The sequence below is a fragment of the Cygnus olor genome, chromosome 19 (genome assembly GCF_009769625.2).
Source record: "Cygnus olor isolate bCygOlo1 chromosome 19, bCygOlo1.pri.v2, whole genome shotgun sequence".
Lineage (NCBI taxonomy): Eukaryota > Metazoa > Chordata > Aves > Anseriformes > Anatidae > Cygnus > Cygnus olor.
The window spans coordinates 12058906-12081711 of NC_049187.1; the positions used below are offsets into that span (position 1 = coordinate 12058906).

The 22806-nt window shown below is 39.5% G+C and overlaps 1 protein-coding gene across 6 annotated transcripts; it reads left to right on the forward strand.

Annotated features, from left to right (window-relative positions):
• Nucleotides 1-2073: 2073 nt before the first annotated feature.
• LOC121057389 (beta-1,4-galactosyltransferase galt-1-like) lies at nt 2074-22439 on the forward strand. Of its 6 annotated transcripts, none has more exons than XM_040531471.1 (5): nt 2074-2983; nt 18312-18336; nt 19735-19813; nt 20608-20651; nt 20787-22439. In XM_040531471.1, exons 3-5 carry the CDS (start codon nt 19804-19806, stop codon nt 22140-22142), a joined length of 1410 nt encoding a protein of 469 aa, XP_040387405.1. In that variant the 5' UTR covers nt 2074-2983; nt 18312-18336; nt 19735-19803; the 3' UTR covers nt 22143-22439. The 6 variants fall into 6 exon arrangements, with proteins under 6 accessions (XP_040387405.1, XP_040387407.1, XP_040387408.1 ...); XM_040531473.1 differs by having other exon boundaries at nt 2075-2983; nt 20529-20651; XM_040531472.1 differs by lacking the exon at nt 2074-2983 and adding an exon at nt 13093-13654.
• The last annotated feature ends 367 nt before the right edge of the window (nt 22440-22806 follow it).

The window sequence follows — 22806 nt, forward strand, 5'->3', positions numbered from 1 at the left end:
CATGAAAGTATCTCTGGTCCTTTAGTCTCCCTTGTTACCCGTCTCTGAACTTCATTGTTTATCTCTTACCTTTATTAAGCAGAATAAACAGAAGTGTTCAGTGAATTTTCTGTTTCCTCAGAAACACTGGAAACTTGTCAGTGTATTTCAGGATGTTTTTAACATGTTCAAACATTCCTCTCTCTCTAGTTAATTAACAGTTAATGTAGCCACCAAAGAAAGCTGTGCCAGGGAAGGACACATCAGTGCCAGTCCAATTCACAAGGGGATGGTTCCTTCTGCCATTTACACAAAGCCACAACTGATCAGATAGAGACACCTCTCTTGCTGACTCCCACTCTTCCTTCAGTTTAGTAATGTACTGTCACCAGGATAGGGGCCAGGAGAAGAGACCCTCTAGAATGGAGATTTTACTGAAGAAACTAGAAGACAAAGGTATATATAGGAGCATGGAGTCACTTCTGTTTATGACGTGACCCCTGAAAAGGAGAAAAGGACTCTAGGTGCACGCACAAGCCTGGAAAAATCCATGGTAACCTGGGCAAATTCATGCAGCGCTGTTTTGGTACAGTTTTGTGAAAGTAAATGGGAAGTCTTAAAGGCAAAAGACAGTTTTTCATATCGTTTTGTTTTGTTTTGTTTTTCAGAAAAGCTGCAGATATCTAATTAAAATGAGCTTAGTGCAGATTTTTCTAGTTCTCATGCTAAAGTCAAGAGACCTGTTGAGATGTTAAGATTTCCAGTCAGGTGGCTACAATGTTTGCCTGACCGTTCTACAGAAGTGACCGTGTGCACACTGCAGCCCTTGGTGATCAAGTGCTTCACAACCTGAATCTACTCTAGAAGAAAAAAAACAAGATGACTATAGTGCTTTTAGGGTGGAGCCCTTCCTGACATCAATCTACTAAAGTTTATAATTAATATTACAGATAGTTGTAGTATGAGTTACTCTAAACCTAAAAAAGAAAAAGGGGGAAGGACCCTAAAATAACTCTTACATAAAACTCTTACCTGCAAATTCAGTGACAGGAAAAAAAAGATGAAAGAAAGGAAGGAAAGAAGGAAAGAGAAAGGAAGGAAGGAAGAAAAAGAAAGTAAGTTATTTCTTGGTCTGATTTGGAAAGTGTCTTTTTTGTATATGAGAAATTCACAGATTATGATAGTTTATCAGTAACATTAGTTCCTTATGCTTCTGAGCAGCAGGAACAAACCTATTTCAGGAAAGAAATTACTGCTTTGATAACTATACAAGACCACTCCTATTCTAGTTTATATATCTGGCGCCTGTACAGGCTCTGGGACCAGAATGACAGCCTGCTAAGTATTGAGTATTATGTACTGCAGCTACTTTACTGTCTTCTCACTCAAAAACATTAAATAGGCAAGTCACATACTACTTTCATAACAATACCTGTAAGTATAGCAATAGCATTAAAATAATAATAATAATAATAATAACTCCCTTCTCCATCCAGATGACTTCTTTTGAAGTGATAAGTAACTGCAGATTCAGGGACTCCTTTTGGAAATATCTCCCATAACAGCTTAATAAATAAGATTAATAATCTGTTTTAGAATTCAGGGAATTTTAACAACATACAAGTTCGAAAATGTTGGCCTAGAAGTTCATCTGACAAAGTGTGCTGTTGAAGGGCATTGAAATTTCTAATATTGATCTGAACTCAGTCAGTGTGTGGCAAAGGGAAATGGACATTAGTTGTGTAATGATCAAACTTACTGATGGAGGTCTGGGGCTACCTTAGATCTTGTTGATGCTATCTTGTTTTACTTGAAAAAAAATTGTGTATAAAGATATATTACTAGTTAATATTACTGGTTCATGGAGACTAGTTATCAACTGTGCGCAACCACATAACACAACCAGCCTCGGTTCAAGAAGGAGCAGCAGTGGACATTTATTTCTGTTTGTTTTACTCTTAGATAGCGAAAGAAACAAATTATCAAGCAGGTGAAAATTGCATAGGTCTCCTGTTGATTTTTTTTTTTTGGTGCTGGTGCATGAGGGTAGAGAAACAAATATGCATAAATAGTATAATTAAACTGTAATCAAGCCTCTTCTGCAATTTCAGTTTTTCCCACTGTGAAAATGCTTGTATTTCCACGGAAATAAAATTTATTTAAAATGGAAATTGCAAGCACCACATTCCTATTAAAAGATTTTTTTCTCTCTCTCTAAATATGTAACAAAGGAAGCTAATCCACTTTGCCCCAAAAGAATATAATCTTTTTTTTTTTTCATGTTTCCCCATCCAGAGGACTCGTCCCACTGAAGATAATGTTTATGTTAGCTACTAGCATAGCTCCAACAGCCTATCAAGTGTTGAATGAAGTTATATCCACCTGCAATTTCAGACAGCTATGATACATTAAGATATGGTATGATTATATACTGAGCTTTATTTCCTGGTCTAACAACCATGCACATAATTGTTGTGCTTGATTTTTATGTTGTTATAAAGTGCAAGAGACCATTCTTAACAGAAAACTAAGTTTTCCTGAAAATTTTCTGAAAAATACAATGGATTATTTAAGATTGATCATTGAAACACACTAGGTTACATTTGATCTAATGGAAAATATCCTGATCTAGATAAGAAGATCTACAAGAACAGATACGCAGACACCATTATAGAGGAAAATGTTCATCTATCATTTTCCCAGTTAATACGACTGTTTGAGAGCCTGAGGTGGTATAAGCATCAACTGAAGAAAATGTCATTCAATTAAGTCAAAGTTGTTAATCTGAAAAAAAAAAAAAGAACAGAAAGCAAACCAATTTGCAATACAGGAAGCTAACCAAGTCACGGGATTTCCCACAGATGGTCAGAAGTACTAGCGTAATTGCGGAGGAAGCAGATGTTGGGGGACAAGCGGGGTTGCAAGGTCTCTCATTTCAATGCACAAATCAGGCTGGGCTGAAGCACTGGAAAGCATGAAGTACTAGACAAGGAGGCTAGAAACTGTGAGTAAATACATTACCATTTGATTCGTTGTATGTTCAGGAGGGCATAATTTTGCACGTTCTGGTGAAGTGCCAAGACTGCACCTAACGACCATTGATTCCATTACCAATTATTTTCTCCTTATGTAACAACTGAAAAATACTGAGGTTTTGTCTAACTATTCCGGGCAAAATGGGTGACAATGTTTTAGAAAGCTCATCTAAAGCAGCTATACAAGCAAGGCTCTTATTGTTTTGTTTGAAGAAGTTGCTTTTACTATGTCGATATACCTTGCTGTAAAACATTATCTTCTGGTTTCTGCTCTGTAACACAAGTAGTATTAATCTAAACAGGCAGAGATGGTCCAGATTTGCTAATGTATTTTAAAACTTCTCTTTTAGACAGGAGGGATATTTTTCATTTTCAGAGCATACAAAATAATTTTTTTCAGTAACTAAGACTGTAGTGATATCAGACACAGTAAAATAGTGGTCATTTTCTCAACATTAAAATGTCATATGATATGAAGTGAGGCTTTGCCAACATATGCTCATTTGAAAAAAAAAAAAAAAAGACAATACCAAGCACAACAATATCTCTTAAGGAGCCTGCATGTAGAGTCTTTTTTCAGAATGACAGTGGCTACTCTTGTTCAAATGTTTGCTGTAACAACAGCTGAGAAAAATATTTTTTTAATGATCCTGTCCCAGCTAGAAAAAGAGAAACTACATTTTTAGCCACCTAGTTCAGTGGACACCAGGTAATGGTTTTAGCCTGTGGACTCCAAAAGAACCGTCACATGCTTGAACACAAAATCATATTTCATATTTAGGAATTGGTGCCATGTCTTTCTCAGAAAATTGTTGTACCAACTAGTCTTCCTGAGAACAGGTCAAAATTAAAGACCAAAATGACCAGGGTCAGCTATCACTAGAAGTTTCCAGAAGCTAAACAAGTCTTTGGTGGGAAAACAATAGGTTATTTAAACAGATTTTATATATATCTGTATGTGTCTCTACAGCTCTTATGGACACCATGTAAGAGAAGGGGCTTACTTGTTTATGTTCCCTAACTATATAGTTTTATTCACAGTCGCTCCTCATGTCCCAGGAGGCCTCTGTTTTCTAATACAAGTGTTATTTTACTTTTTTTACAAATCAAGTAGATGATAATACTTTTGGCATGCTAAAACTACTAATCTGAAGTAGCAGACCAGCTGCTTCTGTTCCTCATAGGCCTGTTGTTTGTCTAAAAATACACTACGGGGATGAATTTTAGGTTGCACTAATTTGGTAATATATGCATACAACATTTTTGAAAAGAAACTATATCAAAAGTTTTTTTGCACAGTTAAAAATAGACAAAAGATTGCTGTGCTTAGAAGATGTGAGGTACAAGCTAACATGTAAGTGAACTTCCTGCTTTGTGTAATTTGCATGTAAAACTAAAATGGCGGCTTCTGTGCCGGGGGGATGTACAGGAATTGCTCTTTTACGTTGTCTAGAAAGTAGTTGTGTTCCAAAAGGAAGTAAGGGTAAACAAGTGTTTGCCCATAGTGAATTTTAACACTGGGGCTCTATTGCAGGAAGAGACTACTAATATGTCTTCAATTAAAAAAAAAAAAAAAAAGCATTTTCCATGTAAATTTCCCAAGCCTGATTTAACAGGAAATTTTTAAGGCATAGAACTGCCTGGTGTAACACTAATGCAGTAAATCATCCCTCCAGAAGAGTAATGAAATTTATATCAGGGTTCTGTGATCTTCTCTACCTTCCTCAATCACATTATTGTTCTCTTGGATGGAAAGAAAAGATTGTACCCATAAACTATTCTACTTTTAGAAATTAATTGAAGTTATTGTAGTTGTTACATATATTAAAGTTGTTGTTAAATGCATCTTGGTCCCATCTGTTGTTGATTACAAGAGAACACTGACAGTTAAATCCTCCATAGTGTTAAAAAAAAAAAAAAAAGGCAATTATTTATTAAAAAAAAGGCAATTGTTTATTAAAAAAAAAAAAAAAACAAACACCAAGAACTAGAACTTGGACTGACACTTTTTTGTGTTGTTGTTAGCTTTTTTTTTTATGAATTTTTCTGTAACTATTTTTCAATTCCACTTCTCAATTAAGAAAAAACTTCAATCTAAAATATTCTCTCTTAGATTTCTGACAGCATATTAGTAATTGTAAATGGTTTACAATCCAAAAATAGAAATAACAATAAGTATTTGAAGAACTTTTGTGCAAGTTAATTAACAGCTGATTATGCTGATACAGATAGAACTCTTGGTCTGGATTATATTACAGCAGATAAAGAGATATTTCCTGTAGAACCATGTGTTACCATAAAAGTCAGTTAATGAAACTCTCTAAGACTCAATTTGGAGTTTTAGGACAGCAGGCATTCTTTAATTGAGGTGCCAGACACACAGGGGATCACTCTACCTAGTGTGCATGCCGAATTCTTCAGGTTACAGGGGTTATATGCAACCAGAGTATGCATATTCATTAGATTTCCAATAAATAATTAACATATTCATAATATTTCCCGTAACTCACTAAAATATGTAAATGTCCCTGACACATGCGCATTTGTGTCAGTTGGTCTTTCGGGGTCTTCTGGTCATCAGTAGTCTTCCTCACTATGTTTGCTGTTCGAACTCAGTTCTTTGCATGCTTAGGCCATTTCCTTCTTTTTTATCTTATTGTTTCAACTTAGGCATGCATACTAAGCTAAGTTATTTACACGTCCAAGGACACATGCCTACCCTGAGTTCCTCACCTATTCTTTTCAGACACCTCCTTCAGGCCCAAGTTATCTTACTCCCCTCCCCTGTCCTTAGATACAATTCTGTATGGTCTTACAGATAAGACTGACTAACTAGTGAGTAAGGTAGCTTCAGGGATATCAAGTTTATAGACTTCCCTCTGTCTAACTAAACATAGTAAAGGTTTGGCCTATCTGTTCATAAAACATTTCAGATTTGGTTCTATTATTCTATCAGGGGGAGAACTATATGTCCTTCTGGCTCTGTATCAATCCATCCTTTTCTTTTGAGGGTTTGTAGTGAGCAAGCTACAACTCTCATCATATTACTTTACTGTAAGCTCCAACAGAGGTTGTAGCAACAATTACAACATAACATTGTATCATTACACAGGCGATTATATATACAACCATAACAAAAATGATTAACAAATAATTCCTGTTTCCAAAATGATTGTCTTTTCCAGACCCTTAATTTTGAGCAGCAGTTGAAGATAAATTGAAGTAATACCTACATAAAACAAAAAAAAAAAAATCAAGTGTAATTACTACAGCTAAAATTCTCTCCATCCATAACTTTAAATCAGGCAACCAGGATATCATAGAATTCCACATTTCAAAAACTCCTAGAATCATAGAATATCCAAGTTGGAAGGGGACCCACAAGGATCATCAAGTCCAACTTCTGGGTCCCCAAAGGACCACCCAAAAAATCAGACCATGTGTCTGAGAGTGTTGTCCAAATGCTTCTTAAACTCCAGCAGGCTCAGTGCTGTGACCATTTCCTGGGGAGCCTGTTCCAGTGCTCGACCACCCTCTCAGTGAATAACTTTTTCCTGATATCCAGTCTGAACCTCTCCTGTCACAGCTTCAAGCCCATTCCCTCAGGTATTATTGCTGGTCACCAGAGAGAAGAGATCAGCACCTGCCCCTCTTCTCCCCTCATGAGGAAGTTGTAGACAATGATGAGGTCTCCCCTCAGACTCCTTTTCAGGCTGAACAATCCAAGTGACTTAGCTGCTCCTCATACGTCTTTGCCTCTAGACCCTTTACCATATTTATTGCCTTCCTTTTGACTCTCTTTAACATCTTTATATCTTTCTTATACTGTGGTGCCCCAAACTGCACACAGCACTCAAGGTGAGGCTGCACCAGTGCCAAGCAGAGTGGGACAATCATTTCCCTTGCAAGCTAGCAAAGCCATTGCTGATGCACCCCAAGATACAGTTGGTCCTCCTGGCCACCAAGGCACTCTGCTGGCTCATGTTCAGCTTGCTGTTGATCAAAAACCCAGATCCCTTTCTGTGGGGCTGCTCTCCAGCATCTCATCCCCCAGTCTGTACTAGGGTTGCCCCTTCCCAGGTTCAGAATTCTGACACTTGCTTTTGTTAAACTTCACATTGTTGGTAACTGCCCAGCTCTCTAATCTGTCCAGATCGCTCTGCAAAAGCCTCACCACCCTCGATGGAGTCAACAGCTCCACCCAATTTGGTATCATCCATGAAGTTGCTCAAAAAACCTTCAAGTCCTTCATCCAAATCATTTATAAAAACATTGACGAGGACTGGTCTTAAAATGAAGCTCTGGGGAACCCCACTAGTGAGAGGTCACCAGCCTGATGTAACCCCAGCTACAAGAACCCTCCCTGACCCATCAGCTAATTGTTCACCCATCTTATTATGCTTTTTTCTAACTGTGTTCTGGTCATTTTGTCCAGGAAGATACTGTGAGAGACAGTATCGAAAGCTTTATGGAAATCCATAATCAACTCCATATTATGTGTTGTCCCGTTGAACCTTGTGTAAAATTTTGGTCTGCTTCTAGATTTCATTCAAGTCTGTCATAATTCTTCCAGTCTGATCCACATACACATAGCTGGCCTAACTGAGTCTTGAGAGTAAAATTCATTTTTTCTACTCTGCCACTAGACTAGGGCAGATCCCAACTAATACCTAACAGTCTGCTTATTTCAGTAATTATCTTGGCTATAAAATGTGGAATTCTACCTGATGACATTCCCAAAGGTATCCCAAATCTTGGAATTATTTCTTCTAGCAAAGCTTTTACTACTTCTCTTGCCTTATTGGTATTACAGAAAAGCCTCAAGGCCAACCTGTATATATGTCCACGAGGACTAACAAATACTTTACCCCCCCTTTTCTTGGCAATTTGGTAAAGTCTATTTGTCAATACTCTCCAGGTGCCTGCCCTCAGTAGTGTGGAGACTTTTCTTTTTTTTTGTATCCTTCCAATTTGAATTTTATTCTGTTTTTGGATTATTCCTACAACATATTTCACACCTCTTGGTGACTGGCCTGTAACAGCCTCTACCATATTCCTGCTAATAACTGATATTTGTAAATGTTTTAACAAATTTTCTGTTCCGCAGTGCACAGAATTATGCTCTTTCTTCACTAGATTATTCATAAGGGAATAGGGTACTACTACTAGACGTGAGGGTGTAACTGCCCATCCATTCTCCTATTTTTCCACTTTTGATGTTTCAGTTAATCTTAAATCTTGCTTATCATAAATAGGGTTCTTTTGAAGAGTCTTTCCTCTGGCACTATAGCTAGTACTTCTTTTTCCATGCCTTTTTCTGCAGCCCATTCTGTGGCTAAATCAGACAGCTTATTTCCTCTTTCTTGGGTGGTTCACCCCAATTGGTGAGCTTTACAATGCATAGTAGCTACAGCAACAGGAATTTGTATACTTGCGTGTAAACTCAAAATTTCTTCCGTATGATCTATCTCTGTCCCTTTTGTAGACAGTCATCCTCTCCCTTTCCAAATGGCTCCATGTACATGGACTGTTCCAAAGGCATATTTTGAATCAGTCCAGATGTTTATGCATTTGTCTTTGCTTAACTGCAAAGCTTGAGTGAGGGCAATTAATTCAGACTTCTGGGCTGATGTGTTGGCAGGTAATGTTTGAGCTTCCACTACCATCTCAACAGTACTGACTGCATATCCAGCCTTCATAAAACTGATACAATTCCCAATCTGTGTCTTGCAAAGGAGTATACTTCAGGTTGGGTCTACTCAAATAGACCTCCTCAATTGTCTGTAAGCAATCATGCTCAGGTTTACTTTCTTCATACTGAGGTGAGAGAAACATGGCAGGGTTGACCACTGCTGTTGTCACATCATCTGGTTCTATCAGTACCACCTGAAACTTTAACATTCTGCTAGGGGATCTACCCTTCTGATCCAATACTGTAGTTACCATGTGCAGAACATAAACGTGTTTTCTGTCCCATGGCGAGCTTCCGGGTCTCTTGTGTTAAAAATACTATAGCAGCCACTGCTTTTAAGCATCCAGGTCATCACTGACTTACTAGATCCAATTGCTTGGGAAAGTATGCCACGGCTCGCTTATGTTCCCCCAAGTGCTGGGTAAAGAAACTGAGAGCTACAGCCTGCCTTTCATAGGTGAACAGTTCGAAGGGTTTTTCTAAATTAGGTAGCCCTAAAGCCAGGGCTTTCATCCAGGTTCTTTTAAGTTGACTCTGCCTTTCATTGGTCCACTGAAGGGAGCCCTCGGATAACTTCAACAATTCATCCCACCATTCCCAAGAAAGCTTCTAATTCATGAACATTTTGAGGTTCTGGGAGTTGGTGAATAGCTTCCTTCCTTTCATTACTTAACTGTCTCTGTCCCTTTAAGATTTCAAAACCTAAATATGTTACAATTTCTTGTGCAATTTGAGCCTTCTCCTTTGACACTGTATACTCACTGAGTGCAAAGAAATTTAATAGGTTAATTGTCAGTTCCAAACATTCTTCCTGGAAGTTGCCAGCTAGCAGTAGATTGTTAACATATTGTGGTATCGTTATATGTGTTTTAAAATAATTCTTACCTTTTTTAAAAAAAAATAAAAAATGAAAAAAAACAGTTGAACAACATCTTGAATTTACAAATTACACCAGGCAGCAGTGCTTTCAGTAAGTTCTTCAAAGCTAGAACTCTGAAGTCAGAATAGAGATGTAACTAAAGTGATGATTTTGTAAGCAATTTGAAAGCATTCAGATGTGACTGAATGTATTCACAAGAGAACAGAACACATACAAATGATAGATTTCCATTGTTAATGGTTCTAATGTGTTGTTGTGATGTGTCACATTATCATGCCTTTATGGCCACTCATAGTCTAAGGCAAGGTTGATTTTTATTTTAATTTGCCATCCTTCTGCTTGATGGTCTAAGCAGGGTTTAAGTAGGTGTAAATACGAAGCTGTGAATGTGTATTGAAAATCTTCACTTTGTAGTCTGGATTTGGTAACATATTAGAGAACTTTCCATGGCAAGGTTAAAAAGCTCAGTACTGCATGTAGTCCTAATGAAGGGTCACAATATTCACACAAAGTTATTCTGAAATCTACTGCCAATTTAGAATTGTGATCTGAGCTTTCATCTTTAGTGGTAAAAGCAATTTACTTTTAAAATAATTATATCAACCTGTGCAAGTTAAAAGGCAATTCTTTACAAAGCTCTTTTCTTAGATAATGTTGAACACCATAGGAGCCCACTAGACATAGGATCCCACCAGACTCTGAACACACCAGGCTCTGAAACTATTTTCTTTGTGGCTTGGGACTCAGGACACTGAAAGAATAGGACGAGATTATTCCTACTCAATACAAAAGAAAGCAGTTTCAATTTGTGTTCACATCATCTCTTTTAAGAAGGAGAATGGAAAGAATAAATCCATAGTTTTAGTTCTCAGAATAACAAAAGATAAAGATTATGGGTCTTCGCTAACACAAAATTTCTTCCAGGCTTCAAAATGACTAAAATTACACAATATTACCATTACTGTATAATGAAAAAGCTGAAACTGTTCAATTGTAGAGTTAAATAAAATTGTTTGCTTCATTTTTTCAAAATGCCAAGTCTATATGAAAGGTCTTAATACTAAAGTTTAAAGTATCAAAAGTATAGCTAATGTCTTTAAGAGAATACAACTCAGTGCAAAAAAATATCTTTTTTATTTTGTTTTATTTTGGCAAGACACTGAAAGTTTTTTTTGTTTTTTTTTTTTAGAGAAAGTAAATAGAACACTGTGTGTAAAGGTGTGTTAATTTCCAAACTGTGAAGTTCAGCAATGATACACAGTGGAAAAAAAAATATTTGTACTATTGTTGTGTGTATTCTTATTTTTGGAACTATTTTCATCTACTCCTGGAAAAGTCATCAGCTACAAAATAATATATCCAGGAAAATCTTCCCACCAGCAAAAACTGCCAGTCCAGCAAGTCAGCTCTGTAGGGGAAAACCTGCCCAAAATTCAATAACACCATTAAAAGATAACAGAACTTTTATTATATCCCCATACTTTGATGACAGAGAAAGCAAAGTCACTCGTGTGATTGGGATTGTTCACCATGAAGATGTAAAAGAACTATACTGCTGGTTTTGCTGTCAGCCCCATGGACAGATATACGTATCAAAAGCAAAAATTGATGTTCACTCAGATAGATTTGGATTCCCTTATGGTGCGGCAGATATAGTTTGTCTGGAACCTGAAAACTGCGATCCAACACATGTATCAATTCATCAGTCTCCACATGGAAATATTGACCAGCTGCCAAGGTTTGACATTAAAAACCGCAAGGCTGAGACCTTCTCTGTTGACTTCACTTTATGTATCTCTGCCATGTTTGGAAATTACAACAATGTCTTACAGTTTATACAGAGTATGGAAATGTACAAGATTCTTGGGGTACAGAAAGTGGTAGTCTATAAGAACAGCTGCAGCGAGCTGATGGAGAAAGTCTTGAAGTTTTATATGGAAGAAGGAACTGTGGAGATAATTCCTTGGCCAATAAACTCATACCTCAAGGTTTCCTCTAAATGGCACTTTTCTATGGATGCAAAAGACATTGGCTACTATGGGCAAATCACAGCTCTAAATGACTGTATATACCGTAACATGCAGAGGAGCAAGTTTGTGGTTCTTAATGATGCTGATGAAATAATTCTTCCCCTTAAGCACCCAGACTGGAAAACAATGATGAGCAGTCTTCAGGAGCAAAATCCAGGCACTGGCATTTTCCTCTTTGAGAACCATATCTTCCCAGAAACCGTATCCACTCCTGTGTTCAACATTTCATCTTGGAATACCGTGCCAGGTGTTAACATACTACAGCATGTGCACAGAGAACCTGACAGGAAAGAGGTTTTTAATCCCAAGAAAATGATAATTGATCCAAGAAGGGTGATTCAGACATCCGTCCACTCTGTCCTACGCGCTTATGGGACCAGTGTGAATGTTCCAATGGATGTGGCCCTCATTTATCACTGTCGAGTGCCCCTTCAAGAAAATCTTCCCAGAGAATCCCTCATCAGGGATACGACACTGTGGAAATATAACTCATCATTAATCACAAATGTTAACAAAGTGCTACATCAAACAGTACTGTAAGCTCAAAAGCAAAACTTTGTCTATAAGGAGGGAAAGTGGAGAGTTGTCTATGTCCCAGGGAGACATAGGATATCATTCAAAGATCACATTAAAAATCTCTTGCACCTGAAGATTACATCCTGTAAAGCTTTGGGAGACCAGCCCTTTTATGTACCATCCAAATGTAAAGGCATTTTAGCTGTGAAATGAAGCAAAGTATCCAGGGAAGGAATATTCAAAACTGAAAAAATGTATTTGATTCAAGAAGGGTGATTTTTTTTAGTTGATTGTCTTTTTGAAAGTATAATGGCTTGTTTGTGTTTGTATTTCACACATGTTAATTACATGATCTGTCAGTTAAATTTGGGGTAGAGCCCTGATCCCACTCCAACAAGGTATAGCATTGTTGTGGTCTCTCGTTTGCAGTTGCGCTCTCTTTGCTGTTCATTCCCGGGATGCTGGTGTGGGAGCATGTCCCGGTGCACGGCATCTGGACCGGGGCGGACTGCGCTGCGGGAACGGGTCTGGCGCGGGACGGGCAAGCCCTGTTCGGCCCGGCACTTCTCCAGACGCTGGGGCAGACCGGCGGCGCCGTGTTGCTCCCGGGACCGGTGCTGGCCGAGACACGGCCCCGCCCGTGTCAGCGTCCTGGGTCTGGCCCCCGCGTCACCCAGCCTCGCGGCCTTGCAGGGAGCCGCCCCGGTGAACGCCCCGGCGAACCTCCGGAGGTGGCGGGAACGAAGGCATTTCGCCTGGACCGGCCAGAGGCACACGCGGTGCGGCGCTCGCCGCAGTGGTCTGGCCGGCTGCCTGTGGCCCCGCTCCACCGGAGCGACTGCCCGGTGGCCCTCGCGGCCCGCCGATACCGGCGCCGTGCGCGGCGCCCCGCGTGTGGCGGCGCCAGAACGGGACGGCGCCCCGCGACCCAGCCCCGCGCGAGCGGGGGCGCGGCGGGGGCCCTGCCGGCGGCTCGTAGGGTCGAGCGTCTAGTGCCGCAGCCGCTCACGGGGCGTCCCGCGGGGCCGGGGCTGCCCCGCCCGCAGCTGCCGCACCTTCCCAGGTGGGAGGTGATGGGGCCGGCCGGCCCCGCCTTTCCTGGGGCTGCAGAGACGGAGGCTCTGGCGTAGCCGCCACGGAGGTAATCGCTGCTGGTTTCGGTGCCGGGGGTGGGGGGGGGACGGCGAGAGCTCCGCTAGCGCCGGCGCCCTGCCGTGGTTCAGCTTCGCGCCGTGCTACGTTTACAGTCGTGCGGGCAGCGACGCTCCGGCGTCAGCCTGCGCTGGGAAAGGCGAACCCGCGGGACGAGGACCGGAGGCAGCAGGGAGAGGGGCGTGTTGCTGTCGGATAGTTGGTAAACTGCTGGGCACAGTGAGGGTGTCAGGCTGCAGCGCCCGCTTGGGATCCTGTAACTGGCATCACTTGCAAAAGAGACTCGCCATGCTCGCCGCCCATGAAATAGCAAATAAGATATTGGTCAGCTATAGCATTATTTTGGGGTACTGATGTTGACCCCTGAATGGTAAGTTTAAGGTGTTTATTAATTGTAAAAGACAATTTTTGAAGTCTCTATCTGAATACACTACAAGGATGGGAGTTTAATTTTAGATTTAAAGAATGCATAACTTCTTGAAGGAACGGCTTCAGTGTGTGTTGTGGGTTAACCCTGTGTATTGGGTTTACATGGCAGGGGCTTCGGGGGTGGTGGTGGTGGAGAGGTCTGCAAGGGTGGCCTCTCTGAGCAGAGCCCAGAAGCTGCCCCATGTCAGTTAAGAGCCAGCTCCAGTTGGCATCAAAAGGGACCCACCGCTGGCCTGAGCTGAGCCAGTGAGCACTGCTGGTTGTGCCTCTGTGAGAGCATATTTAAGAAAGGGAAAAACAAAAACAAAAAAAAAACCTGCTGCACAACAGCAGCTGGCAGAGAGAGGAGTGAGAAACAGCACTGCAGACACCAACATCAGTGAAAAAGGAGGGCAGGAGCTGCTCCAGGCTCCAGAGCAGAAGTTCCCCTGCAGCCTGTGGAGAGGACCATGGTGGAGCAGATTGTCCCCCTGCAGCTCATGGGTATCACGGTGGAGCCGATCTCCACACTGCAGCCTATGGAGGAGCCCACGGTGGAGCTGGTGAATATGTCCTGAAGGAGGCAGCAGCCCACAGAGAGCCCCCGCCTGAGCAGATTCCAGGCTGGACCTGTAGCCTGTGGAGAGGAGTTGACACAGTAGCAGGTGATCTGGCGGGAGCTGACACTCCTGCGGAATCCATGTTGCAGCAGTTTGCTCCTGAAAGATGGATCCCGTGGTACAGACCCATATGGGGCAGTTCTTGAAGAGCTGCTGTCTGTGGGAATCCCACATAGGATCAGTTCAGGAAGGATGGCATCCTGTGGGAGGGACCCCATGATGGAGCAGGGGAAGAGAGTGACCATGAAGGAGCAGGGGGAGACGTGTTGTGGACTGACTGTAGCCCCAGTTCCCCGGTCCCCTGCACCACTTGAGGGGAGGACATAGAAGAGGGTGGATGGGGGAGGAAATGGTTTTAGTTTGCTTTTAGTTTCTCACTGTTCTAGTCTGCTAGTGATAGGCAATCTCCCTATGCTGAGTTTATTTTGCCCATGACAATAATTGGTGAGGGATCTTCCTGTCCTTATCTCAACCCTTGAGCCTCTTCCATCATATTTTCTCACCCTTTTTCTTTGAGGAGGGGGAGTGAGAGAGTGGCTGTGGTGGAGTTCAGCTGCCCAACAGGGTAAAACCACCACAACCTGGTAGGCAGCAGAGCCCCACACAGCCACTTCTTAGTCCTCCCACCACCCCCAGCAGGATGGGGAAATGAAGCAGAAGGGCAAAAATGAGAAAACACATGGGTTGCATTAAAGACAGTTTAATGGATAATGCAAAGCTGCATGAACAAGCAAAACAAAACAAGGAATTCATTCACTACTTCCCATCAGCAGACAGGTGTTCAGCCATTTCTGGAAAAGCAGGGCCTCTTCCCATGTAACAGTTGAGAAGATGAACACCATACCCCTAAGTGTTCTCCCCCTCCTTCTTTCCCCTACGTTTTTCCTTTCGTTGGTTTGGTTCAGCTCTCTCATCTGTGTCCACTCCAAGCTTCTTGTGTACCCTCAGACTACTCACAGGGACTCAATGTGTGAAGCAGAAAATGCCTTGACCCTGTGTAAGCACTGCTCAGCAGTAGCTAAAACATTGTGTTTTATCAACACTGTTTTGGTCCCAAATCCAAAACATAGCACCATATGAGATACAAATAAGAAAATTAACTCTCTCCCAGCCAAAACCAATACAGTGATAAGGACAATAAGTAGAAATAACACTCTTTTAAATATTGTCATGCAACTTTTATTTTACCTGACCTATTTCTGTTCAAAGGATACAAAGTCTAAATGTTTACAATGGGTTTATGGGTGTATGGCAGATTTTTTGTGTGTGTACAGGGACATGTGTGCTTGGCAAGTCTCATGGCTCAAACTAAGTTAATGGAATTACTCTCTGGTTTACCTTCATTGCATTTAGAATAGAAATTGCCAGTTTAATTCTTCAAGAACAATATTCTATCAACAGTGAAATAATACTGTCCTCAGTTTAACCCTTCAAAAATTATACTTCTGACTCTGGATCATGTAAGATCATGGAATGCCAGAACACTGGCATTTCAAAGAGAAGAAGCTAAACTATCAAAAGTTCAGTGACAGAATCCAGATTAAGATGGCAAAATGGTTGTTAGTCTTTAGAATTTTTATTTAAGCACTGGTGGTTTGTGTGGTTGCTTTTGGCAAAACCATAAAGCAAAGAAGAGGGAATAAATCTTATGAAAAACAATAAATTAATAAGGCTGTCCATTAATAGTAGCTTGCTTTCAGTTAAACCCCAAAGAAGCCAAGTTTTAGGCTGTGTAGTGTTCCTGTACTACTGATGCTAAGACTTTATTAGTGACTGAAATTTTGTAATCACATCTGTTAACTGACCCCTGAAATAAGTTTATTTTGCCACCTTCCACCTCTGCCCCACCCCATTTTGAGAGGTAGAAGAGTAAGGTGAGAATTATAAAAACAAACAAACAAAAAAACAACCACCCTTAATGTAGATGTCTTTGTGAAGATACTGAAATGAGCAGGATGAAAGATCTTCAGCTGTCTCAATACAAAGAAAATAAATTAAGGAGGAAGGACACAACACAGGGAAGATGTTGGTGAGATTAATAACGATCTGTGAAGGGCTGTTGAACTAAATTAGCTCTTTGTTCCACCTTTTAGTAAGGATAATGCTAATAGTGGAGAGTTCAGGAAAAGAAGGTCTGAAAATAGAAGTTGTACTGCAAAGGTAAAAACAACACTCCATTTAGAGGCCAGTATTGAATAATTTCCATTACAAAATTCTAAGATAGACAAGTTACTGAAGAACCAGTGACAGGTGTTTAATAAATATGTTGTGATCATATTGGTACAATGTGGCAAAGAAAGCACAAGTAGTTCCCTTTTTTAGGAAGGAAAAAAAAAAGACGATTTAAGTGTGCGGAAATTTCTAAGTGCAATCTTATCACGTTCAGGGTTTTAGAGCATTTTTATTTTTATTTTTATTTTTATTTTTTTAAGGACAGTAAGTAAAGAGATAAAGAGAAATGTAATTAATTCAGTCAGCTGGGACAGATGTTCTTTATTACAACTTTGCAGCAGAAGAAAGCATGTTGTGTAACTGCAGTTGGCTGGAAAACTGAGCCAGTGTATTAACGTTGGTCTCATGACAAGCTCAGATGTATCTCTCCAATGTGATGCATGTGCAAAAAAAGTAATCTTAGCACATGTTAAGAAAGAATATGTCCAGTATGTGAGGGCTTGCAATTCTCATTTACAAATGTATTTCTGATCACCTGTGCTAGAGATGAACTGAAACTGGACTAACTGTGCAAAAGCAACCGATCAGGGAAGAATGCTTCTTATAAGAATATACTAGATCATCCTGCCTTGTTTAATGAAAAAGTATTAAAAGTGAAGATTAGGAGGGGATATGACTGCAGTCCATAAATGCAGAGAGGAAGAAAGGCTTTTTGCTCTTAACGGGAATACTGAAAAAGAACAAACTGGTGTGAAGTAGTCATTGATACCATTAGCTTAATTTAGTATTAAAGCAAATTTGCATGATTTGTATCATATTCTACTTGAATACTAATTGGAATTAAAGTACAAAACCTGAATTCATTATTATTGTTAAAAGAAAATAAGCTCTTTAAGATATGCTGGAAATGTATTTTTGAAGTTAAAATTTGCCATGTACTCTCAGTAGTGAGAGAACATAAAAAATGTACCATTCCTCATTAATCTGAGTTTATGTATTTCTTGACTAGATTTCTGTGCTATTAATCTCAGGAGATAAAAATTCATGAGTCACATGTCAGGAAAACTGTGAATTTAACTCCCAAATATTTATTTTCTTTAAGAATCAGTTCTCTGGTGTGTCTTGACTTTTATATTTTGCTCTTTGTGTCTGCTTCTAGAAACTGCTGTTGTTTTGGATCTCTCTCACACTTCCTCATCTGAATCTGTCTTCGTCTATCTTAATTAAGCCTATAGTACTTTACTGAAAAAATGTACATTACAGAAAAAACAAACAAAACCAAATATAGAGTATATTTTTAAAGTTCTCTTTAAGCATGCATGTGAACTGCAGATATATCAACATGCATGATTAATTTCCAGAAGGAAACCAATTGGGTTTAAAATATCCATGTGTCTAGGTTTGATTTGCTTGGACAACTCCATATTCAAGTTTGTAATGTAAATGAAGTTCTTGGGAGGCAACTGTATGCTTTGCTCAAGAGAAGGAAAACTTGTTTTTCTGGTAGGTGTGGCCGCTATTACGCACATTAAAGAACACTAGTCATTTGAAGTAGAATGTGTTGGCATGTGTCTTAGGTATTGTACCAACTTTTTTTTTTCTCCTCAGTATTGTTCTGTATTGAGCATTTCTTGCAGATTATCTTAAAAAAAAAAAAGCTTTTATCTGATTAGAATAAACAATTAGTAGATACATGTTAGCAAAAAAAAAATCAGTTGAACTGAACAAAACTTCACTCAGCTGTCTGCTTTAAAAGGTACTTTTTCTTTCAGATGTTCACTATTCAAAACAAAATTGAAATGATAACTTTTTGTCGTCCATTTATAGCCAGCAAAAGAAGAAGAAATAACAGGTAATAAATTGCTTGTATATTTTTAATGATGATATGTTGGGACATTTCTTTATTAAAAACTATTAGCCTATAAGAGTGAACAATATTTTAAGAAATAAATAAGGAATAAGAACACTGAATGCTCCAGGGAAACTTCTTGGCTGACTTCAAAATGTTTGATAAAGAGACACATAAAATTTGAGTTTTCTCAGTCCCGAATCTTCAGCACTAAACTGCATAACTGTAGCGGGCTCTTAACCATGTATTTAATTGCAGTTCTGCTCTAAATTATAAGGACTTCTGTGGGGGATTCTCCACCTCAGATTCAGAACAGAGTCAGTATTGTCTGCTGCTGCTGTTCTGCTTTCTGAATAGTGAAAGGCAGTGAGCCTTTTGATGCCCTGTGACAGTTCTGCTCTGCAAAGAAATTTCTTGATAGCTATAAAAGTGTAATATAAAAAATATCAGCCTTGGCAAATAGGGCACTTTAAGGGTTTTATTGTGAGTATAGCTCTCCTGTGCTTTTTGAGGAAAGGACGATTGGGAAAATTCTGCACACAATTCTGAAGGCTTGGGCAATTATTTTTTTCCTTGGAGATGCAGAAGCTAGATTGCTATATTAAGAAGCTAGATTTTTTTATTATTATTATTATTTATTTTTTTCCCTTCTGCTTGGAAAGTACTGTCTTTAAGCAGAAAACCAGACCATAGGGGAATTTTTCAAGCCAAACAGTAAAGTTGCTAGAGAATTTAGGGACTTCCAAAGCTGTGAAGCTGCCGAGTGTGGTACCTGTATCAAAACTATGGATTTAGGTGTTTAGGTACTTTCTAGTTCTCTTTCTTGCTTTTCTTTAAACATGCTAGTATTTTGTTCCATCACAAAACAATATTGAGCTAGATGCTCTCAAAATAGATCTAGGCAATGTGTGAAATGTGAAAAAAAAGTGTGAAATAATAGGTGTAATTATTATTTTACAATAGACTGAATAATATGCTATGGAAAAAGTATTGTTAGAGCTCTAGCACGTGCATACTTTCAGAAGACGCCAGATCCCTCCAAAAATGCAAGTGATTTTTATTCAGATCCTTGAGAAGAAAATGGAAGGATAAGAAATAGGAGTCTTCCAATATCTACTAAATCTATGACATTGCTACTTATTTTTTCTATAAATTATACACATGGAAATCTGGCTCTTTTATTTATTTGTCTGTTTGTTTGTTTATGAGCAGCTGGCTTTTTGCAGTAATAATTTGGCCTGTAGATACATTTTCTTCATCTTGTGCAATAGGATTAGTTTATTCCATCTTGGCATTTTAACCCCACTCTTCTTGCTGGAATTCAGGGATTTTTTTTTTTCTACCAGTCTAGTTTTCTGGCCTAACATTAATTTGATTACTCTGTGTCATGCTTCTTCCAAGAATCATTGCAGCACAAGCGGGCCTTTGAAGAGACTTGCTGTCACTGTACTACTTGTGGATCACATCCGGATGGCTAAAGGTGAATTTATAAGGAAAAATGTAATTTTAGCTCCATTTGCAGAAATTACTGATTGAGAGTGCCATGGGCTCCCAGTCATATGTCAACACTTGCTCACAGAAGAGTGCTGCAAGGGACTTTGGCCAGCTAGATGCTCAGAGATGCATCTGTCCCTGTAGCAGCAGAAGTTCAAGAGCTGACCCCTCCCCAGCCATGCCAGGAGCAGTACCAGCATTAATGCAGTGTCAGAAGACACAGATCTCTGGTAATAATAATAATATGAGGCAGCCTTCCCTGCGAGCTCTGCCTTGTGCAGTGCTAAGTAGTGTAGAGCTGATAACTGAGAAGCTAAGATTTATATCACCCCTCAGCTATATATTCACTTGTCTTCTGCTGAATTGTACAAACTGACCTTCCTCTGTATGTATTGTTTCATTTGTGGTGAAACGCAAGTTAGGGAATTCACACATTATAGACTATATCTGGACCATCATGTGTAATAATCCCTGATTGATATATTTCTTCTCTGAGCTTGATTAATTCTGCCTATATTTCATTTATATGTCTGCCCCTAACTTTGTGAGAAGTCCAACTGAGTTTAGTTTGTGTATCATTTTCATGTACACTATGTAGATATTTTTTTGTTTTGCTTTAAAAATTATTTTCTATTTAATGTTCTAAAGTTTTCATTATAAAAACAATAATGCTTAGTGGCTCCCTGTTCTCCTGTATATAGACCTCTATCATATTTTTTCACATTCAGTACCCAAAGAACCCTGCATTAACAAAAATTATTCCAAACATCTGAAATATAGGTGAATTCAGAATGTTACAGACAGTACCAGCCATTCGTTTAAAGGCTTGTTCTGTGTTTTTTTTTTCTTTTTCTGCACAGTGACAGAGATTTGTCCCCTGCCCCAAGATTGTTTTTGAAATTCTTCAGCAATGAACATGAGTCAATATTATCTTATACTAAATATTTTCTTTCCTGCAGATGCAGCAGCATAAACTGCAAGGACAAAGAAATTTGCATCTACATTTAGATACATTCAAAATGTTTTGTGGTGGGAAAAAATCATACTTTGCTGCCACTGTGTGCATTATTACTCTAACTTCAATGGTCGCATTTTCATATCTGAGATTACAGAGACTTGCTCACCTGCCAAAAATAATACAGGAAGGTAGAAGATGTAGAGGGGAAATTACAAATAACACAATAACGCCATTAAAGGATAAAAGAACTTTTATTATATCCCCATACTTTGATGACAGAGAAAGCAAAGTCACTCGTGTGATTGGGATTGTTCACCATGAAGATGTAAAAGAACTATACTGCTGGTTTTGCTGTCAGCCCCATGGACAGATATACGTATCAAAAGCAAAAATTGATGTTCACTCAGATAGATTTGGATTCCCTTATGGTGCGGCAGATATAGTTTGTCTGGAACCTGAAAACTGCGATCCAACACATGTATCAATTCATCAGTCTCCACATGGAAATATTGACCAGCTGCCAAGGTTTGACATTAAAAACCGCAAGGCTGAGACCTTCTCTGTTGACTTCACTTTATGTATCTCTGCCATGTTTGGAAATTACAACAATGTCTTACAGTTTATACAGAGTATGGAAATGTACAAGATTCTTGGGGTACAGAAAGTGGTAGTCTATAAGAACAGCTGCAGCGAGCTGATGGAGAAAGTCTTGAAGTTTTATATGGAAGAAGGAACTGTGGAGATAATTCCTTGGCCAATAAACTCATACCTCAAGGTTTCCTCTAAATGGTACTTCATGCAGGATGGAACACACATTGGCTACTATGGGCAAATCACAGCTCTAAATGACTGTATATACCGTAACATGCAGAGGAGCAAGTTTGTGGTTCTTAATGATGCTGATGAAATAATTCTTCCCCTTAAGCACCCAGACTGGAAAACAATGATGAGCAGTCTTCAGGAGCAAAATCCAGGCACTGGCATTTTCCTCTTTGAGAACCATATCTTCCCAGAAACCGTATCCACTCCTGTGTTCAACATTTCATCTTGGAATACCGTGCCAGGTGTTAACATACTACAGCATGTGCACAGAGAACCTGACAGGAAAGAGGTGATCAATCCCAAGAAAATGATAATTGATCCAAGAAGGGTGATTCAGACGTCCGTCCACTCTGTCCTACGCGCTTATGGGACCAGTGTGAATGTTCCAATGGATGTGGCCCTCATTTATCACTGTCGAGTGCCCCTTCAAGAAAATCTTCCCAGAGAATCCCTCATCAGGGATACGACACTGTGGAAATATAACTCATCATTAATCACAAATGTTAACAAAGTGCTACATCAAACAGTACTGTAAGCTCAAAAGCAAAACTTTGTCTATAAGGAGGGAAAGTGGAGAGTTGTCTATGTCCCAGGGAGACATAGGATATCATTCAAAGATCACATTAAAAATCTCTTGCACCTGAAGATTACATCCTGTAAAGCTTTGGGAGACCAGCCCTTTTATGTACCATCCAAATGTAAAGGCATTTTAGCTGTGAAATGAAACATGGTACCTTGTAAAAATTGGCTGAGTGCTGATGAAGAGTTGGATTCCTCAGATGAAGTCTGTGCTGCAACCTTCTTAGATGGAAGAGCTGAGGCGTAGTGAGATGAGTGCTTTTACCTGTCCGTAACTATGAAAGGACATTATTAAAGGCATAGGAAATGACCATGCAGAAATCAGGATAAGTACTGATTTCCAGCTTTCTTTTTCTTTTCTCACCTTCATATATGTGTTACCATGTACAAGAAACCTGCCTGAAGAAAGAATGAATGTTTGGCTATTTGTATCTCTGAAGAACTGGGTGGATAAAAAAATACATCTGTGTTTAGCAGTGCTTATTAAGCAATAGCATGGGACAACATCTGCCAGATGAAGAGCTACATTGGAATTAACACTGCAGTTCATTAAAAATCTCAGAGACAGGCTAAGAAAACATACCAGCTACAGCGCTAGAGTTGTCACCTATTAAATGAGT

Coding starts and splice junctions, on each gene's coding strand:
- LOC121057389 (XM_040531470.1), top strand. CDS start 19,495: ATGGAAATCTGGCTCTTTTATTTATTTGTCTGTTTGTTTGTTTATGAG. Junction 19,814..20,607: donor TCACATCCGGATGGCTAAAG/GTGAATTTATAA, acceptor TCTGAAATATAG/GTGAATTCAGAATGTTACAG. Junction 20,652..20,786: donor TACCAGCCATTCGTTTAAAG/GCTTGTTCTGTG, acceptor TCTTTCCTGCAG/ATGCAGCAGCATAAACTGCA.